The sequence below is a fragment of the Pteropus medius genome, unplaced genomic scaffold, assembly GCF_902729225.1.
Source record: "Pteropus medius unplaced genomic scaffold, Ma_sr-lr_union100, whole genome shotgun sequence".
Lineage (NCBI taxonomy): Eukaryota > Metazoa > Chordata > Mammalia > Chiroptera > Pteropodidae > Pteropus > Pteropus medius.
In genome coordinates, this window is record NW_024344378.1 from 19,817,527 (window position 1) to 19,844,925 (window position 27,399).

The 27,399-nt window shown below is 37.0% G+C and overlaps 1 protein-coding gene across 5 annotated transcripts in view; it reads right to left on the bottom strand.

Annotated features, from left to right (window-relative positions):
- Positions 1–22,192, bottom strand: part of BTRC (beta-transducin repeat containing E3 ubiquitin protein ligase) — a 147,840-nt gene extending 125,648 nt beyond the window's left edge. For 2 of the 5 annotated variants that reach the window (XM_039871436.1, XM_039871435.1), the window contains exon 1: positions 22,040–22,187. In XM_039871436.1, coding sequence (XP_039727370.1) covers positions 22,040–22,087 — 48 coding nt within the window. In that variant the 5' untranslated portion in view covers positions 22,088–22,187. Of the gene's footprint in view, positions 1–22,039 lie in introns of all 5 variants that reach the window. The other 3 variants (XM_039871439.1, XM_039871437.1, XM_039871438.1) reach the window with 3 other exon arrangements.
- Between the last annotated feature and the right edge of the window lie 5,207 nt (positions 22,193–27,399).

The following is a 27,399-nucleotide window of genomic DNA, read 5'->3' on the forward strand; positions in this document are numbered from 1 at the left end:
CCCTCGCTCCCTCTCCCCCTCCCTCTCTTTCTATCTCTCTCTTCAATTCACCTATCAATTACAAGCTCGACCACAAATAAAAGAGTCAAAAAGGCACCAACTAGGCTTGGATTTGGAAATGTGGGCTCTAATCTAAGCTGTCATCAACTGTAACCTTAGACAAGTCACATGATCTCTTTAGGTCTCAGTTTGCTCATTTTTAAAACAAAGGAATCATATTCTATGACCCAACAGGGTCTTTTGCCCCAAGTATACTACTGATCTAAAATGATCACGAACCACTGTTCTGAACAAGCTAATGAGGTGGACTGAATTCCCAGTGTTGATACCTTAAGAAGATGAAGAAAACAAAGACAATAAATGTTTCCCAGTCCTCCTAGAACTACGGTCTAAATAACTGAACATGCTGACAGTGTATAAGGTTGACCTTGATAGAAAAGTGTATTCCAAATGCTCCTAGATGTAAAATGCACTTGCTGGGGTAAATTGACCTTGCTGGGCATTTTCTTGGTAGTACTATTTCTTTAATAAAACTGATAAAAGTAGAAAGATGCTGAAAATATCAGTAGAAATAGCAGTCAAAGGATTTAAGTGTGTCCATCCTTATATTCCTGACAAGTAAAATTTCATCATCATAGACAGGGATAAATTGTGGCTGCTTGCCTTGGGTGGCTAAGGGAATGAGAAAATTAAGAACAGGGAATTCTAGTAGATTTTTGATAACTACCAGCCAAGTCATTTCTGTACCATTTTTCCTGCCACTACCAAATAACATACTCAACATTTCATTAGCTTCTCAAAATCACATTTTATGATGAAGCCCAGATCTAATAGTCATTCTCTTATTGAAACAGTCACAACTAGTTATACTGGAATGACAATTATCAATAATAAAAGTTTTTAATTAAAATACATTATGTAACAACAGTAAAATAAGGGTAGATCAAGGATCTTAACCCAGGATCCATGGATAAGAATTCAAGTACCTCTGAACCTCTTGAAATTGTGTATAAAATATATGTGCATGTGCATGTCTGAGGAGAGTATCTCATGACATACAAGAGATTTTCAGTGAAGTCATAAACAAAAAAGTTTATGAAGCCTTGAATCAAATGATCCTTCCTGACTCTTAAAGCCTAAGACCCCACACAAATTCAGTGACATTTTAGTTAAGGCAAATAACTGACCCATTTATTAAGGAAACAAGACTTTGCCTCCTTCTAATTCATCACATTTTCTCTTAATCCAAGTTCAATAAAAGTCAGTCTTGCTTTAAAATAAAAATTTCAAAATTTCATGACTTCAATTAAGCTATTAAAAATTGAGTTCGATAGTATCCTTTAATTTCAAAATCTTCAGTATCTTGCCCTTGGTTTATCTTCTTACTTTTTAAGCCTCTCTAAACACTTAAATTTTAACTACAGTACATTCTCAATAAAAAAGAAAAACTTTTCTTTGGTATTTTCTACCAGGAATCCTTCTTTCTAGATTCTGAGTACATTTTCAAGTCAATTAGAAACAAGATCTCACTCTTTTTTTCCGCTTTATATAATTAATTGGGGCTGTTAGTCCAAATTCATCAACACCTGAGCCTTTGAAAAAAGTTATTAGTCAAATCTTACTCTGGCCAACATTTGGTGACTGACTTCCACTCCCACCTCATAAACACATACTTTAAAAAAAATACACAGACAAAACTTACTAATGAGAACTATAATTTACCACCAACTACTCATAAGAAATTATAGCTTTGCTGACTGGCAAAAAATTTGCAAAAACAGATCAGTTTAGCTGCACAAAATAAATATCCACCTGCACGTACTAGCACTAATCAGGGCGTGAAATTAAACTTTTTATTCGAAAAGAAATAACTGCTTCAAGGCTGTGATTTAGTCTGGGAAGCAAATATTAAGGTCATCCTTTTCTCTCTGATGTTTACAGTATTTCTAATGGGGGAAGCAAGGGAGGAGGGCCAACTAGCCAAATTCTGTAGAAGTGAAACTATATGGCATAACAAATGTGCCATTTGCTTTACTAATTGCAGACTTCACAGAACCAAGTTTCTGGAATGTATGCAGAGATCACTTAAGAGCTGAAAGCTCAAACTGGCCACTATGGACCTCTAATTTGGTCAAAACTAAGGGAACAGTGTTTCATTAAGTAAAGAAAATTCAATAAATATAAATGCTATGATAAGTTTTAAAATAGCCTGTAGTCATTTTCATTACAACACTGTCAATTTTGGATTAGCCAGGTTAATGAGATCCTATTCAGTAATTTAGCCAATTCTCACAATTTTTCCAACCTTTATGAAAATTAAGTAATGCAAACTTCAACTTATTCCATTACAATATATCCATACTACTTTCATGTCTACCAGAGAAAGCACACAAGTAGAAAAAGGGCCCAAAAAATCATGAGCAAGATATTGGTTTGACGGGCCTAGAGAAGCCACAGTGGTTCTCAAAGTATGGTCCCAGAACCAGCAGCATCTCCTTGAAACTAGTCAAAATGCAAATTTTCAGGTCTCATCCCAGGACTAGAAAACACAAGCCCTCCAGGAACTTCTGATGCAGTGTTTACTACCACAATCCCTAAAAACTAAACTCAATTAGCAGTATTTTCTACTACAGATAAAAATTATAAAGCATATAACTTTATATATAACTTGCAAATTAGAACGTAAAAATTAAATTTTAATTAGTCTAAGTTCAAAAGCAAAAATAAAAGAAAATAAAAACAAAGTCTATGTCTTCCCCAAATCAGAAACAGTCACCACTTCAAAGTCAAGGAGAAAGAAAAAAAATAATTTCAAACTGCTGAAAAATAAATGTGCTGATTTTACAACTATCACAAAAGAATCATCATCCATGCATGTTAAAACTATTGGGAGAAACAACGTTCGGAAACAAGATATTTACACAGTTTCCAAGTTTCACTCCACTGAGCACTTATTAATTACAAACGTACTTTCACAATGGAGAAATCTGGTGAATACAACCTTAGTAAAATGATCAAACAGTATCACCAATAAAGGAACAAGCTGACATGATGTAGCTTCTGATATAATGCACTGAGAAAGAAACCACAACATATATTCCTGCCTAATTTGTTTAACCTGAATCTCATCATGGAGAAACAATCAGATAAATCCAAATAAGAGATGTTCTGTAAAATTAGCCTATCCTCTTCAAAAACGTCAATTTCATGAATAAAAAGACTAAGGAACTGTTGTAAATTAAAGGAGACTAAAGAGACAAATATATCACATATGATGAGATTATGCATTAAAAATCTGTAAAGGACATCACTGAGACAATTGGAGAAATTCAAATATGGACTACATATTAAATAATAAAATGTTATTGCTGCTACATTTCCTGAGTGGGATCTTCCCTTGTGGTTGTGAGAGACAATGCTCTTGTTCTTAGGAAATCCAAATGATTTACAAAGAAAAATATAGCTATATGGAAAGAGAAAAAAATCAAATGTGGCAAAATGTTAACTACTGGCCAATCCAGGTGAGGGGTATATGAATAACCATTATGATTTTCTCACAATTTTTCTGTAGATTTGAAAAAAGATACATCCATATCCCTCTTCAAAACCATATTTCTCCACCTGACAATCTTGAGGAAGGAACTCTCTCTGTGCTTCAGTTTTCGCATTTGAAAATCAAGGATAATAACAATATATACCTAATAAGCTGAGAGGATCAAATGAGTTAATATACGTAGAATGTCTAGACTCCTGCATGGAACATACTGAGCTATAAGTGTTTGCTGTCATTATTATTGCTATTTTATTATTACTACTACTACTACCGCCATCCAAAGTGAGATTAAAAAACAACATAGCTTGGATGCTTACAGTCCTACATAACTTCCAAAATATTTTCACTACTGATAATTTCATTTAGTACTCACAATAGCTCTTTGAAGTAGGGAGAGGATTATTATCTTCATTTTCCAGATGAGGAAAATGAGACTCAGAGAGGTTAAGCAACTTGCCTAATGTTTTATGACTTCTAGAAAGTAGCACAGCATAAGTGGGACAAGAACCAGGTCTTGCTTTCACTATACCAAAATATAAAATTTACATTCCAATCTAAAATGATTACAAGGAGTTTCAAAGAAAACACACTAAGAAGACAGGTAGAACTCCTGTTTTGTCAGTTATAGACAAAAGAAGTTATCACTAGTCCATCCAGCAAAACAGATGTCACTTTGCAGAGCTTTGATATTTTCCTTAAATACCCTTGAAAACAAGGATCAAAAAATATGAACTCTTATAAAAGGGGATTTATTGTATTTTTATAGCTTATTACATACCTTGTAACAATCATCTTGTGAAATGTGAATGTCAGTTTTATTTTCGGTCCCTTTTTTCCTGGCTATTTACAAGCTTTGTAAGAATCGTTCCTTAATTAAGTCTAAACATAGTTTTATATAAATGGATTCCTGGAAATAAAACGTTCAGACTTAAGAAATGATTGTTACAGAGACTGTAACAGGCCGTAAAAAAAGAATGCCGCTTTAAACAAAGATTTCCCATTTTAATTAAAAAGATAATCATCAGAACATTCTTACACTTAACAGAACCATTTAAAGACGCTTCTTTGAGAAAAAAAAGTACTATCTTTTGCAGGCTTCCATGTATAATTTATAATATATTTAAATCAAAGTCTTAGTTGATCCCATAGTATGAAATCTTATATACTGTACCTACATTTTAATGATACATGAAAAGAGAAATAGGCCCACATGAGACAAACATCATTTCTAATTCTTTTTAACATGAATGCTTTCAAAAGACAATAGAAATTTTTCCACACGATATTGTTAAAACACATTTAAGAATACTTAAGAAACACTTTTTAACATGACCACATACAAACATAATTTTATATAATTTGTTGATGCAGTCAGAATGTGTTGGGTAAAGGGACTGACGATATCCAGATGACTTATCATATAATCAATAACGACAATACCTAAATAAAAAGTTCCCCAAACTCTGATAAAAGCTCAAGCGATCATTCTGATTTTCAAAATGCCATACCTAGATATGACTGAAAGGTATGAAAAATCTTTAGAAGCTTGATGTAATAAAGCAGGATCCTTTTCAATTAATTCATCTGACTTTTAAATTGTCCGTTTTTAACTCAAATCATGTAAAATTTGTAAAGTTAGGCAAAATTCCAAGAGAGAATAAAGTAGATCTTAGACTGTCATTATAATTAACTGCAATTTGAAAAACAGATGCATCAGTGTTCTTCTACTTAAGTCACCTTTTCTAAATTACACTGAACACTAAACCTGACACACCACTTGACAGTCTATTTTTGCAACAATATATTATTGGAAACTGCTTCAAAGTGGACTATATTTTCCCAGGGAAACAAGTTATAATCCGTAGGCTATTTCCTGAGAACTTCTATCAAAAAAAGTACTGACATGCCTAACAACATCAAAACAAAGTTTCAATAACAATAAACCTCCATGGTCATTAAAACGAAGAAAATTACATTCATAAAAATTAGCTTCATAAAATGGGAGTAATATACTAATGATTGGTATGTGTTCAAAGTGTAAAAAATCATAACTTCTATATTTACTCATTAAACAAATTTGACTTCAAGCTAATAACTAAAATAAACTCTAAACATTTATTTAGCAATCATTTGGTCTGCTTTTTATAATACAGACTGCTGCGTGAGATGATTTATGAAGGAAGAAGTACAAGGGGGCCAAACAAATATATTACTTAAGAGAATGCCCTCCTTTCCTCTATCTAAATTATTTCCCTAGTAAGCAAGTTATTCAAAATCATACCACTGACCTATGCTACCAGGAATAGGAGAGCAGTAAATGTTGATCGTGATCATGTCCATGAGTGTTTCTCAGTTTGCTTTATTTAAAAAAATTGTAGGATGACCAGATATTTTTCTTTTCATTTGCCTATCTTCTCAGTTTATTAAAAGCCTCAAGTGTTCTATATCAGACCAAAGGCAATCAGAAAAAAATACTCTAAGTCATTCTCTCATTCTCACTGTTACAGAGCTTACCTGAAACTTTGTAGATAGGATTCAGAGTACCTCACACTTCACTGAAAAACCATGAACGTTCATTAGCACAAACTCCTTTTAAAAATATTCACAAAAAGTCTTTCATAGAATGTTAAAGGCATGTCATTCCGATTACCATTCTTCTGATTCTTCTGGTGATTATCTTTTGTGTTTGATCCCAATAAAGTCATCAAGAACTGAGGTATGCATTAAGGAAATGCAAATTAAAACCACAATAAGATATTACATATACCTATTAGAATGGCTAAAATAAAAAAAATACTGACAATCCCAAGTGCTAGCAAGGATGCAAAGCAACTAGAACTCTCATATATTGCTTGTAGAAATGCAAAATGGTACAGCTGCTCTGGAAAATAGGTGGGCAGTTTCTTATAAAGTTAAACATAAACTTACCATATGACCCCTCTTGCGTATTTACCCTACAGAAGTGAAAATTTATGTTTACACCAACCTCTAAACAAGTATTCATAGTAGCTCTATTTATAATCATCAAAAACTGGAAACAACCCAAATGGATAAACAATATGTGATACAATCCATACAATGGTATACTAAACAAAAAAAAGGAACAGACTACTTTTACATGCAACTTGGATGAATCTATCTCAAAGATATTATGCTGAGTGAAAGAAGTCAGAAGCAAAAGATTACATATTGTATGATTCCATTTACAGGACATTCTCAAAAAGATAAAATTCTAAAGAGAAGGAGATCACAGGTCCTAGGAGTTAGAGACAGTATAAGGAAGTTTTTTGGGGGGTGATGAAAGTGTTCTGTATTCTGATTGTGGCTGTGATTACATGAATCTATACATGTGTCAAAATTCTGAGACCTACACACTAAAAAAAATTAATTTTACTAGGTGTTAATTTTAAAAAAAGAACTAAGACCAAAAACTTGAGCATGGCAGGCATGAGTCAATATCTGTTTAAATGGTAAAAGGAAACAGGGGTGAAATACCTATTCAATAAACCTTGGGAGTGTGTGAATTATTTTGTTAGTTTTGTTACACAAGTATCACCACCACTACATGCTTATCGCCTAGAAAGTACCTTCACATTTACCTCAGTTTAATTATATCAAATTATATCTTCCTGTACTTTTAAGATGCTGTGGTTGACACTGATTATAATCCAAGGAATAGAAATAAAAAGACCTTTGCAGATGGAATCTCTCACTACCCAGAAAGCCTATGGTTATGTGTCTTTCACTTGAGGTCTGCATGAGGCCCTTGCTCAAAAGAACAACTCCAGTCTATGTAATTGTACAAGAAACTAATTTTTCATCATAACTTTCCTTACTACTCAGTTATGTCTTATTGTTTTAAGCAACACTTCAGTGATTCCTCAAAATTCTTCCTTCATCCCTTGATATCACTTCCACTTAAAAGCACAATAAAACAACTGTTGAGGTAGTCTGTTGTCATTTATTTTTACATATGTAATAGGGTCATAGAATAGTAACAATAAAAGTAATGTTAGAATTATCCACAACTTTTTCATAGCACCGGGAAGGACTACCAGTTGTAATGTAATGTGATTATAAAATACCTAGAGTGGCCACATTTTGGAATGTTGCAATTGTTCTACTAATACACCTCTTATAAATGGCACATTTTGCTAATTTTTCTGCCCCTATAGTTCACCGAATTTCTCCAGCGGCAAACACATTCCCCAGAAGTAAATTCTTTTTAGAAACCAACTTATTACTAATAAGCTGAAATTCAGAGATCCCAAGCCTCTGGCTTAAGGTTTGTCTCACTCTGCCTTCATTCTTTTTTCCAGCTTGAGATATAATTGATATTGTACAAGTTTAAGGTGTACAATATGTTGATTTAATATACTTATGTACTGCAAAATGATTACTACCTGCCTTTACTCTTGATTCATTAACTCAGCTCCTTCCTGCTATGTTCCCCATGTACAAGGCCTCACCTTTTACTCTGGTTCTAAGCGCAATATTCCCCCCACTCCCTCTGTGTTGGTACACTGGCCAGGACACAGTAGACTAGACAGTTTTTCAAAGCATTGATCTGAGAAATATCTGCATCAGAAACATTGAGATGCTTGTTAAACACACAGATTCTTGAGGCTCACCAAATTAAATGGAGGGAATGAGCTAAGAATCTGCACTACGTTTTAACATGCTCTCCAATAATTCTTACACATAATAAAGTATAAGGACTACTATTGCAGTGGGCACTAATGAATGCAGGTTGGATGAATGAATGAATTGAATGAGTGAATTCTTTAGTTCCTTGCTGAGTATTCCAGTTCCACTTTTGAGCCCAAACTTGAAACATGGGCTTTGCTACCTGTTTTTGATACTCACTGGTACTCTCTATCTGGATCTCCCCCAGAATATCTGAACCCAGACTCTTTGTGGCTATCTTCCCCCTGAAAGTATATACTACCCTTACTAAACTTCCTTGAGTCCACAAATCTGGTTGAGTTGAAAGCAGATACCCTCCTTCCATCTGCCTGGCTAACTTTCCTCTCAACTCCTAGCCACACCTAAGCACTTGGCCTACCTCAGTTAGCCTCTGTAGCTTTGTACCTCCTTATCTGGATGATCTTGATAAAACAATGTTCCCAGTACAACAGACAGTGATTATAAAATTTCTCAAAAACCAAATGTAATGTTTAGATGAATCTTGATCTATCACAGAGAATTTAAGTAGAGCTAATCCAGCGAACTTCAGAGCAGCTCACTCTCTATGAAAATAAATCTTTCTTTTTTAACCTCTTAGTATGGATATTTTTATAGATACAGAAAAGTATGGGATAGTATACAATGAATCCTCAACAATCAGCTTTCAACCTTCTAAATATCAAAGCAAATCCCAAATATTATATCATTTTGCCCATTTTTACCTATGCCAATATATCATAAATTTAATCTTAGGGACTATTCCAACATCTTTACTCGCCAAATACTCATTTTCCCATACTTTCTGCTACGGCAACCTTCCCTTTAACAAAATGCCCTGAAGCCTGACACTAGCCATGTTTATTCTCTGTCTCTCTCTTCATTTCTCCTATCCTTCTCCAAGCAAACCTATTCATTCTATCTCTAGAATATCCTTTAAATGTCTTTCCTTCTTTCCATATCTACTGCCCCAGCTCAAGCCCACATGGTTCCTTGCCTAGACTATTAGATTGCCTCTGTCTGTTATCCCCTCCCCAGTCCAATACACTCTAAATCAAACTACTAAAGTGGTCTTCAATCTTCTTTGTTGTTTCTGCCTCCAGTGGGAATCAGATTCAGATATAAATTATACACTTTTCAGAAAAAATTACTCCCATGTGTTTATACCTTGAATGGGGACCATGGCCATCAGATTTAAAATCTTTACACTATCAGCAACAAAAAGAAAATTAAAATTTAAAAATAGCATTGAAAAAACACCAAGTACCTACGAATAAATCTAACAAAAGATGTGCAAAGACCTCGGCATACAGAAATTAAAGACCCACATAAAGAGAAAGATATACTATTTTCATGGATTATAAAATTCAACAGTGTTAAGATCTCAGTTCTCCCCAAATTTACTTATAGATCCAATGCAATTCCAATAAAAACCACAGTAGGATGTTTTGTGGAAATTAACAAGCTGATTCCAATATATATAGCCAAGAACAGCTACTGAAATTTGGGATGGGGTGGGGTGGAGGATGGCATATACTCTCATACATATCAAGAACTGGTATAAAATTTAGTAAATAAGGAAGTGTGATATCGGCACAAGAACAAATAGAGCAATGGAACAGAACCCAGAGTCCTAGAAACAGGCCTACACATATATACAGACAGGTGTATATGACAAAAATGACTTTGCAATGCAACGCAGAACCATCTTTTCAATAAATGGTACTGGATCAATTGGATATAAAAGGAAAAAAAAAAAACAATTCTGTTGTCCATCTCATATCAAAAACAAACATTAATTCCAGATGAACAGAAGATCTAAATGTAAAAGGTAAACATTGACAGTTTTCAGGGTCTTGACCCATGTTCACAGCAGCATTATTCATAAGTCAAAAAAGTGGATGTCCATACAGAAATATGGCAGTCTTGGTAGCCTCACACAGGGTGCTGGAATCCAAATGGAATGAGGAGAGCAACTAGTACAGGGTATCATAGCCTGAAGTGAGGAAGGTATTCAAACAGGAGGGTAGGGCAACAGTCTGATATAGGAGTCTGAATAAGGTGAGAATTCATAATTTTTTAAAAAGATAAAATTAAAAGATATAAATGTACCTGTGCATGTGTGTATATGTGTGTGCGTGCGCGCACATATGTTTACATATACAAATATTTCCTACCTCTGTCCAGTGAGAGGGCCTAGGAGCAATGACATCCTAATAGCAACAAGCACACCTGATACCCAGATCTTGACTTCTAAATATCATTCTCTATTAAAGAAACCATGGTTCATTGGAGAAATCACTGATTCCAGAACTGGAGCAAAAGAGTACAAGATGAGCCTACAGTATCTTCTTATACCAGAAAATAAGAAAATGCTCCAAGAATGATGGGAATACATCAAAAAGACAAAAGAAGTGGCTTGAAAGCACTTTCACTATCAAAGAGAGAACAATTTAAGCAACAAAATAATGATAGTATTGGATAATAACCCACTGAATAAAACAGGAATTCATAAGTCCATTTTGTTAATAACTAGAAAAGCTGATGAATAGTTACATGGTTTCAAAATACCTTCCCATAAAATACTTATCACAAAGAGAAAAACAATAATTTTAAAGGAAGAAACTGGTAGATGCCACCTTAATCAAGTAAATAATTATAAGACAAAAAAAATCATGTGTCATCTGATAAGAGGCAAAAGTAAAACAGCATCATGTCTGTGGTATTTCTGTCACCAATACATAACCTAGATTTAATCATGAGGAAAACAAATTAAAATTGAGGGGCCATTCTACAAAATAACTAGTCTATAATCTTTAAAACTGCCATAGTCATGAAAGTCTAAGTAAGACTAAGGAACTATTTCAGACTGAAGGAGACTAAAGACAAATGACAACTAAATTCAACACATGATTCTGGATTGTATCCTTTTGTTATAAAGAACATTACTGAACTGGCAAAGTTTTAATGAGACCTGAAGGTTAGATCTGTAATTGTACTGTATATGTTAATTTCCATTTTTCGATGGTTATATTATAGTTATAGAATGTCTTTGTTTGTAGAAAATGCACACTAAAGCATTTGGTGATGATATGACAACTTACTCTCAAATGATTCAGGAAAAAATGCCATTTGTGTTGTACTTTAAATCTTTCTGTAATTCTGAGACTGATTCAAAATTAAATATTAAGAGAAAGAACTGCACTGATACTTACCAAACACTAAAAATAAAGATTATGTGTGTGTGTGTGTGTGGCATATGTGTGCACGCACCCCCCCCCAAACACACACACCTCAATTAGGCAGGGTACCTACCTTCTCTTGAGAAGGACCATACATATTAGTTTTCCATGGCTGCTGTAACGAATTACCACATACTTAGTGGCTTAAAACAACACAAACTTATTATTTTACAGTTCTGTAGTTCAGAAGTTCGAAATGGGTCTCACTGAACCAAAATCAAGGTGTCAGTGAAGCTGTGTTCTGTTCTGGAGACTCTAGCTTGCCCTTTTCAGCTTCTAGAGGCCTCTCACATTTCTTTGCTCATGCTCTCTTCCCCCATCTTCAAAGTCAGCGACAGTGGATTGAGTTCTTACATGGTCTCATTCTGACCTCCTCTTCTGCCTCCCTCTTACACATTTCAGGTCCCTTGTGATTATACTGGACGCAGCTTGGATGATCCAGGATAACCTACCTATCTTAAATCAACTGATTAGCAACTTTAATTCCCGTCTACCATGTAATTTAACATTCTCAGGTTCTAAAGACTAGACTGGACATCTTCGGGGGTGGGGGTACTTTAGTGTGCCTACCTCAAAGAGTTTCCTTTATTCTGAGATTATATCCTTTCTACTTTTGTGGCATTAAAGTACTTTCTTTTATAAAATGATAGTGCTAATAGTGGTGATTCTTTTTAAGTACTGGGATGTAGGGGTAAAAAAACTTGCTAACCCTGTAAATCCTGTGAAAGCAGTACAAAATTTGTGACATTTTTACTGACCTCAAGTGAAAATGTGAGCGCAGGCTTCCTGCAAAAATACCATATACTTGATGAAAGATTTATATTTTTAAGAATAGTCCTCCCTCATCCACAGTTTCACTTTCTGCAGTTTCAGTTACCTGAGGTTAACCACAGTCTGAAAATATTAAAAGGAAAATTCCAGAAATAAACAATTCGTAAGTTTTAAATCACATGCCATTCTGAATATGTAGGCATCATCTCACATCACAAGAAGGATGAGTATAGTACAATAAGATATTCTGAAGACAATATTCTTAACTTTTATTACAGTATATTGTTATAATTATTTGTTTTATTATTAATAAATTAAACTTTATCATAGGTATGAATGTATAAGAAAAACCAGTATATATAGGGTTTGGTACTATCCGTGGTCTTGTATCTCCTGCAGATAAGGGGGACTACTGTATAAGGAACAAATCAATAAGAAAAGGGAAGACAAATAGAAAAAATGACCAAGGCTTGAAGAGACAAATTCCTAAAATGAGGATATATCTAAACAGCCAATAAACCTAAAAAGGTGCTTGATTACAGTAGTCATTAAGGAAATGCAAATTAAAACAGTAAGATAATATCATTCACCCACTAGTATGATTAAATGAAAAAGACAAAATCAAGTGCACGTTACAAGAATGTGCAGCAACTAGAACTCTCATATGCTTCTGTAAGAAGTGTAAAATGGAAAATAGTTTCATAGTACCTGCTACCCTATGACCCAGCATTTGCACTCCTAGGTATATACCCAACAGAAATACGTACATATGCTCAAGAAAAAACATATATAAGATTATTTATAATGGCACAATTCACAGTAGCCAAGAACTGGAAATAACCTAAATGTTTATCAACAATAGAATGGATAAAAATTTGAAGTATATTCAAATTTTGGATATACTCCACATAATGGAATACTACACAGCGGTAAGAATGAACATACCAAAACTAACACAACAAATCTGAATGAATCTTCTTAAAAACAATGTGGGACAAAAGATGCCAGACACTAAAGAATATATACTGGAATGATTTCATTTATATGAGGTTGAATACCAATAATTAAAACTAATCTATAGATATTAGACAATGGTTACACAGAAATGATCACTGGGTAAAAATCCAATGAGCTGTATACTTATGATTTGTACCCTTTCTGTATATTTATTTTACTTCAATAAAAAGCTTACATACACATACATACAAAAAGTACACCAGAATATTATTTTTTAGATTATTCTTAAATACAAACTGGACTCAGTCCAAATTCCCCAGCCTTCCAACCTATCTTCTTTCTTGTCTCCTATGAACTTTATAGTGAAGTCATATCTATGTACTCACCCTGTGCCAGCCCATCTCCTGATCATCTGGCCTTTGCCCGAACTACTCCTCTTCCTGGAACTGCCCACCTCAGAAATAAGTCTGTCAAAATTTATTCTACAAGATCCAATATGAGGCTTTCTTCTTCCACAAAGCTTTCAAAGTTCTCTCCAGTTAAAATTAATTTCCCCTCCCTTAACTTCTACAGCACTGTGTGCCTCTATTTTGGCATTTACCAAAGTGTGCCTTAGGAGATATTTATAAATGCCTATCTTCTCAATAGATTGTGAAGTTCTAAAGGAGAAAGAAGTTTTGCACTCAGTATATATATTTTTTTCAAATCAGGTTGCATGCCAACTATTATGATCTCACCTTCAGTTCTCAGCCCACTGATTTTGCCAAATACTATTTAACAGGAAAATGCAGTGCTTCAACACAATTTAGGTACATAAAGTCCTAAATTTCCAATGAAAACCTTGGATACATATAGGAGGTTTATGGTGCAAATTATTAATTAACATATTACACATGGCAAATTACAACGAACTGAGAGGAGAAAAAAAAAAAAGTCTTTTTAAGTAGGTAAGACTAATAATAGCCCATTTCCAGTTAAAAAAAAATGAGCTCAAAGTGAGGTGTCTGTTCAAGCTACCACTGTCAGTCCCCTGGCCAGTATACCTGCTACATTGCACTCCATGATCAAGTGCAGGTGTTCATTCAGAGTACTTGTTTAATAAATATATACACTCAATAAACTACATTTTAATGTTTGATTCAAAACATAGTCACTGTAGAAAAACCAGAAAATATTAAAGAATGTGAAGAAATGAAAAATCACCTAAGTAATCCTTTTGTGTTCACTAGAACATTTTCATAAAATATATTTAAATACTTCCAATAATTCAGCAATTCACAAATAACCACATTAACAATTTAGTTTAGCATAGTACCTCCTGAGTAAAAGGATTAATGCACCTGTACTGCAAAAACATTATCCACATGCTACAATTCCTGGATGTCTGTCTCCATAACTTTTCAGTGAAAGCCTGAATGTCCCTGTGTATCTGAAAATATCAGCACATACCTTTGCAGCCTTAGGTTTAGGTGCAGAGAAAGGACTGAAGAGCTCTAAACCTACTGCCAAGGGAGTTGTTAGGGAATTATGTACGACCTTGGTTCAAATTCTATTACAGTTCAAATTCTGTTACAAATGCCATTGGAGTAACATCAACCTTATCCTTCCCAAGGAAAGAAGAACAGCACTCTGATATTGATGAACTTTTCAGGGCATCACTGTGGATTAAAATCAAGATTCTGGTTATTACTTTATGTTTTTTTCCCCTATGTAAGATGATGCAAACATATCTGCTATATTAAATTGTGATTCTTAGAGTATCCAACCAACAGGTATCATTCAATAACCAAAATGAGAAAAAGCTAGTCAGGATAGTGCCAACAACTGAAAGCAGAAAAAAAGCATAATAGTTATCACAGTAAGCATTTTATCATTCTATCAATAAAGTATATTAGATTATCACAGATTATTGTTACTATGGTAGATTATTGTGCAAATTACTCCCTCCCCGACTCCTTCTATGGTCAGTATACTTTCTTGCCCCTTGACCTCGGGCTTGACCAGGTGACTTGCTTTGGTTAATGGAATATTAGCAGGTGTGATTCAACCAATGATTGGAAGGCATTTGGACAACTAACTGGGCTTGCTTTCTTGTGCCTTTGCTGTAGCTATGAGAAGAGTTTTGCCAAGGAAGTCACTCTTTAGCCTGAGTCTGAGAATAACATGTTGAACAGTCCAGAGTAAGCAGCTAACTCCAGTCACCAAAATAAGCCTAGTCTGTATCATCCAATACCCAGCAAATCCACATATTCATGCAAATAAATATCTATCATTGTATGACATATTTTGTGATTCTTTACAGGGGTCCCCAACCCCCGGAGCTGCATACCAGTATCAGTCTGTGGCCTGTTAGGAACTGGGCTGCACAGCAGAAGGTGAGCAGCGGGCGACAAAGTGAAGCTTCATCTGTATTTGCAGCTGCTCCCCAGCACTAGCATCACCGCCTCAGCTCCATCTCAGGTCATCAGGCATTAAATTCTCAAAGAAGCACCAATTCCTGGTGCCGAAAAGGTTGGAGACCACTGCTTTATTACACAGCAATAGCTACCGGATACAGTGACACTGTGACAACTGTAAAGTCTTACTCCATTTCCTCAGTAATTCAAATGATCAGAAAATCTATACGTAAGTCTGCATAGTAACTCTTCCACTCCAGCCACCATCTGACTAGTAAAAAAACTGTCATCATATTACTGTTTCATTGCTCTTCAAAGATGAAATACTATAGTGTAAGTCAGGGTCTCAAGTCAGACTGACTGGGTTTGATCTCTAGCTTCTCGCTAGCAGAGTGACTTTGTGCAAGTTACTTAACCTCTCTGGAATCACTTTTCTCATCTGAAAAATGGGGTAACAACAGTATTCAATCTATCTTACAGAATTATTGGGAGGATTAAATGAAATAAAATATGTAAAAAATTTAGAACAGTGTATTTAGAACATAGTAAACAATAAATAAATGATAGCTGTTAGCTATTTATGGTTGACTATATTTTAAAAAGAAATAAAAACACCATTCTACCACTTCTACTGTGATTATCTTATTATTGACACAGTGTCAGGTCAGGTCAGGTCAGGTCAGATCAAAAGCCTGGGAATAGAAGGCAAGTATACCAGAAGGGAGAACCAAATCTCAGGAAGGAGCAAGACCTCAGTAGGAAAGCCCAGCTTAAAAATTGAGTCTTAGGCAGACAGGAATTCTCCGCCAGTTGTGGCTTTTGCTCCCTTGCTCCCCACTCCCCAACTTGGCCACAAATAAAGACAATCTAGAAAGTAGGATAGTAGTGCCCCAGAGAACAAATCATATTTAGTTCAACATACTCTCAATATCTATTCCATTTTTATCTTGGAGTCTTTGGTAAAATGTTCTAGCTCTGTCTTAATTGGGCTTTCAGAAACTAAAGCGAATTATCCAGAGATCTTTCCCTATTCCCCACCTACAAGGTAAATCTTGTAGAATACAAGCTGAAACTATAAGACCTGGTGGGCTTTTCTCGTAGAGATTTTCCCGCCTCCATTGCCAATTTTAGGATGCTGGGATTGATTTACTAAGGAAAAAAGCAGTTTTCTTTATAGGAACCAAGCTGTTAAACTTTGGTAAATATTTTCTATTTCATCCTCAATGAATCTTATGCACATTTAGAAAGCACTTCTGTGCTATATTAAAACATTGCTAGAAAATAGATGGGATTTTAAAATACTTTAATACCGCAAATTTTTTTCTTTTTTCGTTCTCATTTTTTTTTATTGTAATGCTATTTACCATAATATAATTTTATCTAGACATGACCAAGATCTTAGCCCAAGGACTTCTGAAAAGGAGAAATGGCTTCTGTCTCCCTTTTTGCTTAGCTACCCCTTCCATCTTGGTTGAGCTCACTGTATTGACTCTCCATTGACAGACAAGTCCTATGAAGAGTTTCTGAGGATCTATAGGAGTAAATTTTGGAAAGGGTCATATATATCCAGAGTTTCTAGTTCTATTCTAAATAGCTGACTGAAAGACAAAAGGTGAAGATGAAAATGAAGGCCTATTGCAGGATGAGGTGATAGGGTGAGGTGATTTGCTCTGCAGCATGAGTTATTAAGTTCAGCAAATATTTATTGGGTACCTGCTGCATGCCAGAAGTCATGCTGGCTTCTGGGGATACAAAGGTGAATAAATTCTGTACCCACCCTACCACTGGGACATGTGGTGGGGTCAGGTAGCAGTAATTGAGGTGAAAGCTGTGATAAGAAAACTTTGAGCAGGATGTTGCACGACATGGGGTGGTCTGAGCTGACACAAGGGCTGGGTGAGAGAAGGCTGGGGATGAAGCTGTGAGTAGCCTTGACCTTATTCTGGGGCCTGGAGGATTGTGACCTAGGTTCTCGGCAGGCTCTGAGGATGGGCTGGTGTCAGAATGACTGGTTGGGGGCTGTCACCAAATGTTGGTGAGTGGAGGAGGGCTAGCCTAAGCACAACAGGAAAAGATGATGAGATGAGTTGCTGAGGGTCAGAGTGACTGTGAAAAGGGAAATGTAATAAATAAAAGGTCTTACATAATGCCCTGTCTCCCTTTAGTATGAGGAAAAACATTCTTATCTGTGTCCTTTCTTTAAGGATTTAAACAGAATACGAATAATATAGAATAAAAAGTGGTCTCTTGAAATTTTCTAATTTAGCAATAAAAAATTTCTGACAACCATTCAAAATAGTTTTACTCCACATCTGTAACTCACTTCTAGTAATTTACTATGTGTGTCTATTACAAACACAAATCAAGAAAATTAGCACAAAGAAAAATTACTAACTTGTAATTTGATACCCCAATACCTATACTGCATAAAAGTATCCCAAAAAGAAACTGAAGGCTAAATTGGGAACAGGGATTCATAGAACTGACAACTTAAACTAAGAACTAGTTTCAAGCATTCATCCCAGCTGGTAATCCATCTCACTGATTTAAAGAAAAGCCCATTACTATGAAAAACTTGAGTATTTTTAAGTGCAATTCCTTGCTTTTAGATACATATGCTTCTCAAGCAAATTAGAAAAGTTACTGAATCATATTAATTCACCCACTATTATCTCTACAGCAACATTATTAAGGCAAGTCATGCAGGAGATCACATTAGTTCCTTAAGTTAACCTCCAAAAAGAGATGCCTCCAGAAGCATTCCTAGCGTTATAATCCACAAATGTGACTGATCGCATTTGTATTTGTAGCCTGAACATACAACTAGAATAGCATCATCTATGGAAGAGAGTCTCAAAAAGCCATGCTCCTCCACCCCAGCAATTTCTCCCTCTCTGTTTTTGCATGACTCTCTTCATGTCTATAGGTAGAGATTAGTTTCCCTCCCTCTGACTCTGGGCTGGCCTTGACTATCTTTGACCAATAGTGACATTCTCAGAGTTAGGACCTAGGACTTAAGAAAATTAGCTCACTGGCTTCTATCTCCTGTCTCCTGGAATGCTCCTTCTTCGAACCCATGCTTCAAGGAAATCCAAAAGCCATGTGGAAAGAGAAGGCGCACATAATGGAGGCCTGAAGGCCTTCAGAGCCAGCTGAAGACTCTGGCAGTGACCAGCTATGTGAATGTGGCCATTCTGAATATTCCAGTCATGCTGGCACCCCAGACAACACCAAGTGAAGCAGAAACACATCAGTCAACCACAGATTTCAGAAAATAAATTGTTTCTTTTTAAGCTACTAAACTTGGGGGTGGTTTGTTACACAGCAAGTTACCTTTTATCCAGTTTCACGTATCTATCAACTGCATAAAAGTCTTTTATATGCCCTAAAATTATTTCATCCCAGTTTCAAAATGTTTCTCTAGTTCTAAGGACTTTATCCTATCCATTTCTTAAATAAATTAAAAACTTCACCCCTAACCTGTCTTTCTATCTCTCTCTATATATTTAAATACATATATATCCTTATAAAATGATGCCTACATTCCCTCAGTCATTTCCATTTCTCTTCTCAGGTCTTTTTCCAGTTCTCATTTATCTTTTTCTGAGGAATTATAATATTGTTGACCAAGGAAGTATTAGGAAAAGTCCTTGAGGACCTGCTAAAGCTGAATGAGAGATATTGCACATAGGTTATTTAATATACACAACTGCTTTAATATCATTTGTTTCAAGAAGTTAAACTACTTTTCACAAGTATCCAAGGGTGAACTTTTAAGTCTAGACCATGTGTGAATTATGGTTAACTCTGTATTAGCAGTCTCATTAGTAAGATTTTATTGTAAAATTCCTCATTGGAGTGCTACATTAATGTGGTAGAGCAAAATTTACAAAAGAGAATATCCATTTCATGTTGGCATTTTAACACACATTTTCTTAAACTATGGAAATCAGGGTATCTGTACAAAAACTGTCATTCATAATTCACAACCGAGGGAAAGGTAAGGCCAAAACAAAGCCAAATACTATACAAAATTTTTAATTTAATTAAAAGCATAGCCCTTCCATGTGACTGTGCACTAAACATCTGGTGCAAGCACAAATAAAATAGCTTCCCAACTCAAAACTGACTCGGAGTAAACAGACATGTTATAGCAGGGTAAATGGGACCAAAGGCAAGTTGTGACTTACTCAGATTCATATTAAGACTGTTGTTACTGAACTGAAAAAGAATATCAAATCTCTAACTCTCCATTTCCTGCTTCAGTTATTAAGGTGCCATTCTTAGTGACCCTCTTCCAGTTGGCCTTTTCTCAAACAGCAGCCACAAAAGCAGGCAAGGTCAAAAATGAAAGTAACTAAAATTAAAGAAAAATTGGCTTCTCCCTATGGAAACTGATTCGACATTTAATAATGTGTGGTGCACCAAAAGCTGCAAACTACTACATGGCCATCTCCATGTCCACTTTAACTCAGTCAGGAGACCATTATCAAAATATAACTCACTGGTACAAAGCAGAGATCAAGTAGTTGAGAATGTTCCTAGGCTGAGGTCTGATGGGAGCAAAGAAGATGATCTCATAATGTCTCTTTATGATCTGTAAATCACACTATTCTATAAATCTGATGTAAGTGTCAAGATTAGGATTAAGTCAACCTCTAAGTAGGAAAACAAAAATAAGCAGCTGCAATTTTTCTGACTTAAATCTAGAAGCTGGCTGTAGATATAAAGCAACTTCCTTTTACTTCTAAAGTCCAAAAAATTTCAAAGTCTTGTCTTAATGTTTTAGAATTTCAACATTGGGCAGAAAGTCAAGAACCTCCTTCAAAATGGAATTTTGTTAGTGATATACACTCAAACTTTAGTTAGGTGTTTTTGAAAGCACTCATACAAAATAAAGTTTTAGTAAATCTGACCAGTCTCTGAAAATGTATTCTTATAAATAGGGCCATTTAAAGCCTAAATTCAATTAGGTTAGTGTCTATGTTAATTTAGATTCATTTTGGTATTTCAGGCAAAGACACAAAATAACAACTAACAAAGAAATAGATTTAGAGTGACAAGTTACAATTACTTCTGAAAAAGCAAGATTTGACTGCAAATAATATCCATGTCTCTAAGACCACCTGTTAAGATGGAAGTGTATGCATCCCATCATTCTTTAGCTGTATCACTAAGTCTGGTTTTACACCTATGATATACAAGAAGCGTCAGATTAAAAGCATCAAATACCAGACTATACAAAATTTCCAAACATAATCATAGCATAAGAAAAGCATGATACAAAGTTAAAGAACTGGGCTCCAAAGGATTTAAACACACCCACAAAATTCAATCCAAGCTCCTATGGTGCTTCAACCTAAAACTGATAAGTAACAACCAATCTTGACATCTCCTATTTCCTTACCTACATTCCCCCTTTTAGCTCCTGCATTTCTCCACTGATCTCATCACTTCTCATGAGTCTTGTGATTCTAATCTCCACAGCCTCTCCTTTCCCAGAAAGTAATACCAGCACCTGGCCCCCACATTTTACTATCTCTACAATTTAACATTTTTGTTTTGTTTTACTCTATTAGATATTAATTTTGCCCCCAATCTCGTGTACCCAGGTTTCCCTGACCAATCATCAACCTCTTGCTTTTCATCATCTCGTCCTTACTACAAATATTTAGCCTCTCTTTTCAAAGTAGAGTATGTATCCCCTATTCTCACATTTGTAATTCTGGCTCATAATCAACACTCCATTCCTTCCTCAGGGACTGTCACCATAGCCCTTGAGCCCCATCCCCAGCTCTTATCTTCCTAAGTAAGGCCTCTTCCTTTCCGGAGTTTGTCAACATTAGTTTGGCCAAGCTGGAATTGCATCCTGAAGGTAAAAGCTATCTCTATCCTCTCATTCTACAAAACTATAAGTCGCCCACCAGTCTTGGCTTTCCTCCACCCTTAGATCCATCTGCATCCAGCCCTGCGGGTCCCCCTCCCCCCTAATAGCTTTCCTCCCACTATTCGGTACTCCCCTTCCTCACTCATGAATGCACCTCTTCTCCCGGGCCTTACCCGTAACCCTGGCACTGGGAAGGCCCGGCCTTCACCGCGTCTCTCCTCCGGGGTTCCTCCGCACTTCAGTAACTGTCCCCACGCCCCTTTCCCTCCAGGGCCCCGCGCGCCGCTCGGAACCCCCTCCCCGGTTAAGCTCCCGCTGTCACTTGGCCTCTCATCCACAAGATGGCGGAGCTGCTGCCCCCACCCCCAGGTCCTCTCCGCAACCCCCTCCCGCCTCCCTGGAGCTCCTGTCCCCTTCAGCAAACCCCGCCGCCGGCCTCGGCCCAGAGTCCCGCTGCCCCTTCCTCTGGAGGACAGGCAGCCCAGGCCCGAGACACCGCAACGCCGCAAACGCCACAGCCTCCACCGTTTCCCGGCCTGCACCTTCTCACCATAAACTTGAGCGCTTTTTCCTGCAGCACCGCCTCGGCCGGGTCCATAATCGCCGGGAGCCACTGGGTCTGCACTCCGCTGGGGCCGCCCCCTTGGTGCCAGGCCGCAGCCAACGCAGCGCCCGGATCCCGCCTCCTCTTCCTTCCCCCGCCCTTTCTTATCTCTAGGCACCCGCAGGGGGGCCGGGGAGGACCGACTGTTTTGTGCGCATGCGTGGGCCCGCAGGCTCACTGGATTTGTAGTTCTGGGGCTTCCCTCAGGAAAATGAGAGGCGCCACCGCGAACTGCAACTCCCGCGGTTCACTGCGGAAGGGTCGCGCGGCTGACAAGCCAAATCTAGACAACCCGCCTTGAAGTAGAGAAAATCAGTTGTTGGGAATCGTAGTTTACAGCCTCTACGGGATGGAAAACGGGAGGGGCACGGGGGTCTCCGTGGTTACCGAGCGACGCCAGTGGCGGCTTGCCTGGTATTTGATAGCAAGATGGCGACCAGTGCCTCACTCGTAGCCCAAATACTGGAAAAAAACTGTGAGAGGACTCAGTTCCTAACACCACCCTAATTGTGGTTTTAGAGACCTGGCCACCCCTCAATTTCATTTATCTGCAGGATGGATTTCGACCCAGGGGCGCTGGACCTATGAGCACCTGGCAGCCTTTCACAGACCAATGCAGAATGTCAAGGTCCTCCTAAACCACACTTCTCCCGAGGACCTTATTCGACCCCGCAGCAGGCCAGGGCCCGATAGGACTCGGTTCCGGATATTCTCTGGTGTTTAACACTCAAAATTGGCCAGCTAGTGCTAACCTGAGTTGTCAGCCCTGGATTAAGGGTCAAACAAGTACTTACCAAAGGCCTTCAATAATGGAATATAGTGGCCATCCAGCAAATAAAGCATATGTGTTTAGTTTGGCCTTCAAAGAAACAGTACAAATTTATTTTGGAAACTGAGTCTACTCTAGATGGAAAAAAACACTAGGGTTGGGTTGAAAGTGATAGACTTGTAAAAACATATCTGAATTTATAAAATAAGTGAATTGTCTTTTCACGTATAAGAAAAATTTGCATTGTAAACTATTCTGTTCATTCGTTATTCAACAACAGTAAGCACATAACTGTATGCAGACATCATCCCAAGAAATGGGAATTCATTAGTGAACATGATAGACCCCTTCTTTTGGACCTTACATTTCTAGTATGTTGATATTTTATCCTACTCATCCCTATGTCCACAGAACTATGCACAATACCTAATTGGCTTTCAGTTAATAAAAAGTTTACTCTTGAATTAAAAAAAAGAATTCTATACAAGCGCAAAATGGGGAAGACTCAAAATTCATACATATGAAAACTACCTGGAGGTTTTCGTAAGACTAAGGCAGTATGTGAGTGTTGCCATAAAAGCTAAAGGAGTCCTAAGCAGCTTGAAGAGTGGTGTCTGGAGAATAGAGGCTTATGGTCTTATTCTGTTTCGAAGCACTCAGACTGTACCTGAAGTACTTTGTTCAGTTACAGTCACCATGTTCTACACACATCATGTGCAGGAGCATAGCCAAGGGCAGGATAAGAAAATATTGGTGGATGTTTACTCTGAAAAAGAACACTCAGGGATAACATGACAACTAAATTCAAGTATTCAAAAGTATTTAAAGGCATATGTATGTAGCATCATAGGGGAAACTAGGACCAATGGATGGGATAATAATTATGATGGTGACAATAATAACAGCTATCACTTTATTAGCTCTTTCTGCCAGGCATAGTACTAGGCATTTTACATTCATAATTTCTGATATTCATAGTAACTACATAAAATAAATATTATCTCTAATGTAAGATGAAGTGAATGAGACTGATAGAAGATAAATAACTTGCTCAAGTCATGTAGCAGATTACATAATTAGGATTCTAACTCAAGTCTGCTTGACTTCAAGGCCTATGCTATTTTCCCTGAATCACACTGCAGTGACATAGGACTCAGACTCAGGGCTCTCTAGTAATCAGAGCTGTCCCGACAAAGGAATGGACTGCCCCATTCCTGAAAACATATAGAGGCAGGATGACCATCTGTCGGGTGTCATCTAGGAGGTTTCAGTTTGGATAGGAGGTTAAGATCTTTTAAACTCTAAGATTTTATTCTTTTTAGAAGTCATTTGTTTTACTTTTTTATCCTTAGAGGAGTATGAAAATATTGCCTGATGAGGCTGGCAGTCAGTGACAGTCCTCACTTTGCCCAATCCTGTAGAGGTAAGGATTAGTAAAGCAAATACAAGGAGTTTCATTTTGGAAGCCCAATCAGCTAGATAGTTCACATGCCTATGGGTTGAAACTGAGTTGGTAAGGGCTGGGTGTACAAAAGTTAAATCCTCTTTCTTGAAAATTGACCACTTAGGTCAGGCAAACTGAGAAATCCAAATGTGAATTGGCTTGATTTTCAAACTTCTCATATCCAATATAGTTTAGGAAAGTTCATTGGACTGGAAGTCAAGAGAACTGGTTCTAGCCCTTCCTTTCTCCAGTTAATTGGTTGACTTTAGGCAATTAACTGAACCTCTCTTGTCCTCTCTTTTGTCATCTGGAAAAGATCTCTGCTAACTCTGAAATGAGTGCACCTATGGGCCGGTTTATGGTGCTTGCTCAAGGAGAATACTGAATCATTAGAAACTTTAAAGCTCCACTTTACTGGAAAACTGGATTTCCAGCATAAGAAATTGTAGCTACCACTGGACTTAATTTCTTCCCCTAACTTCCTGGTTTAAGACCACGGAGTACTCTGACTTAACCTTGTCTATTCAGCCAGTAATCTATCAAAATGTCTCTTCCAGCCTTCGCCTTCAAAGCTAGCCTGTCTAGACTACCTTCATCTTTTTTTTTGCTTAGTTCACGTTAGTATTCACTTCCAATCCAGTTCTCTGACTCCAGGCTCTCTCTGTCTCCCTCACCTGACTTCACTTTCATCACGTCTTCCCTGCTCAATTATTTAATGGCTCTCTTATCTACTTTATCATTGTTTAAATTCCTTTGTCTAGCTTTTCAGAGCTTCGAAATCTTATCCAATCCTCTCTCTCTCTAGCCTTACTTCCCACTTTGTTTTAATACACCCTTCTGCTCCAAACAGACTGTTCTACTCTACCCGCTCAGCTCACTCCTGCCTCCTGGCCTTAGCTCATGGGAGTCATTTTGCCATTCTAAAAGGCTTCTTTCTCTTCCCACCTCTTTCCTATTTATCTTTCAAGGTCTGGTTTAAATCTTACTTTTAAAAAATAGTTATCTAGTTATTTATTCCTTTTAGCACTATAGCCTGCTCACTTTTCCTTTCCCCCATAGGCATATTTATCTTATTGTTTGTATGGTTTTTACGAAATAAATATTGTTTTATGTGCTACGTTTTTAGTGTGTGCTACCTTTTTAATTTATAAGTGTAATATTGTTTTATATATCTCATTATGTTTCATACCCTTTGCACCCATTATCTATGATTTTAAGATCCATTCATGTTGTTCTGTGTACGTCTAACCTGTTGCTTCTGTGTATCCCCCACATTCTACCTATCCTCCTAGCAAAGCCTCCAGTTCCCAATCACACCCAATAACACTGATTATGGTGTTGGGATCGACCTCCCACACTCCCTCTGAGTGAGCCTATCTTTGAGATCATTTACCTAAAATCATAATTACTTATTCATAGGCAATTAAGGGTACTTAATTGGACTCTGTAGTATCAAACTGCAGTACAGAAAGACCACAACAGTCTACACTTCCACCACACTTGGCATTACTGAGCTTTCCACTTTTCTTTTTTTTTCTTTTTTTGTCTGTTTATACATCTCTGGCAACACTCAACCAACAAGAATCATGCCTTTCTTTAATCACATAACTCTTCTAACTCCCTTCTCTGTAATGTGTGCTTATTACACATAGCAAGTTAGAGTCAGAAATATTCCACACATGCTTGCACTTCTTTCTCATCCCATGGCATTCCCCTCTTCTGTATCTGGTGGGATTCTCAACTCTGATTGCACATAAAAACCATTTGAAGAGCTTTAGGAAAAATATTGATGCCCAAGCTCTACCCTCAAGGTGTTCTGATTTAATAGATCTGTGGTAGGCCCTTGGCAATGATAATGTTAAAAATATTCTGGGTGGTTCTAATTTACAGTCAGATTTAAGACCACTGCCTAAGAGTTTAGATATCCAGTGCCTTCTTGCTGATCTCTGGCTATCCAGAGTCCTCCTCCACATCTAACCTGCCTTCCAAAGAATTACTCCTCTCCACCCACCTTCCCGCAAAAAAAAAAAAAAAAAAAAAAAAAAGCCCTCAATTTTCCAAGGACAGCCAATCAAAGCTCAGGGTTAAATGGAAGCAAAGCGATTAACTGATTAAGAAAGTACCAACTATTTGAATATCTGATAGGCTTAATCCTAGGGTCAAAGAGTACAATGAAGGTAGGAAAAGTTATTTGTATTTCATTTGGCAGGAGAGATACTATTTTAGTTGGGACTAAATAAAGAATTTTCCTCTTTCTCCTCATTTCTTTGTCCTCATAAAAGGTCAAGAGTCAGTTACCTACTTCTAAAAGTTTGCTGACCTCAATGGGGCTCTGTGTTTTGTGCATAAGTGGAACGAGTCATTAACAGTGAACTGTGTTCCAGATTAGGTTCCCTCAACAGATGCTCTCACTGTCATAGACCAAGGACATCCTTATCTGGATCAGTCTCCTTCAAAGCAGCTCTTTAGAGTGGGGATTATGGGGTGGGGTGATGGTGGGACTTTCTGAAAGAGTGTGCCAGACAAAGGTAAGTGCATTTTTGTTGGTGCATTCTCAGAACCAAATCAAGGCTAGTGTGTCTTTAGGGGAAGAGTGGCACTAGATGAGACTGCAGAGGACAATAGTATGGGATTCTATGCGCAAGCCATTATTCAGCTAGCACATTCTGGTCAGGTGAACCAGCTGACATCCTTTCTAAGTGGGCTTAGTGCCTGTGCCTTACCAGCTATAAAACATTTTGACTTTCACCCCAGTTTATAGGCCAAATTAAATAATTTGGACTTTATCCTGAGGGCTATAAGACACTACTGAAAATTTTTAAGAAGGGCTGCATCATGGTCATATTTGTATTTTTAGAAAATCTCCTATGGCTGGAGGCTGGGAAAAGGATTATGAGCTTTCTGAAACCTTCACAGAAGAGATGATGGAGGTCTGATGAAGGAGGAGATGAGAACAGAAAGAAAATATATTCTAAAGACATTTAGGAGATAGAATCTGTAGGACTTGGTGATTGATTTGATAAGTCATGGATGATGTCAAAGGGATGCGTCAAAGATGACTTCTAGGTATCTGGCTCAGGAAACAGGATGAAT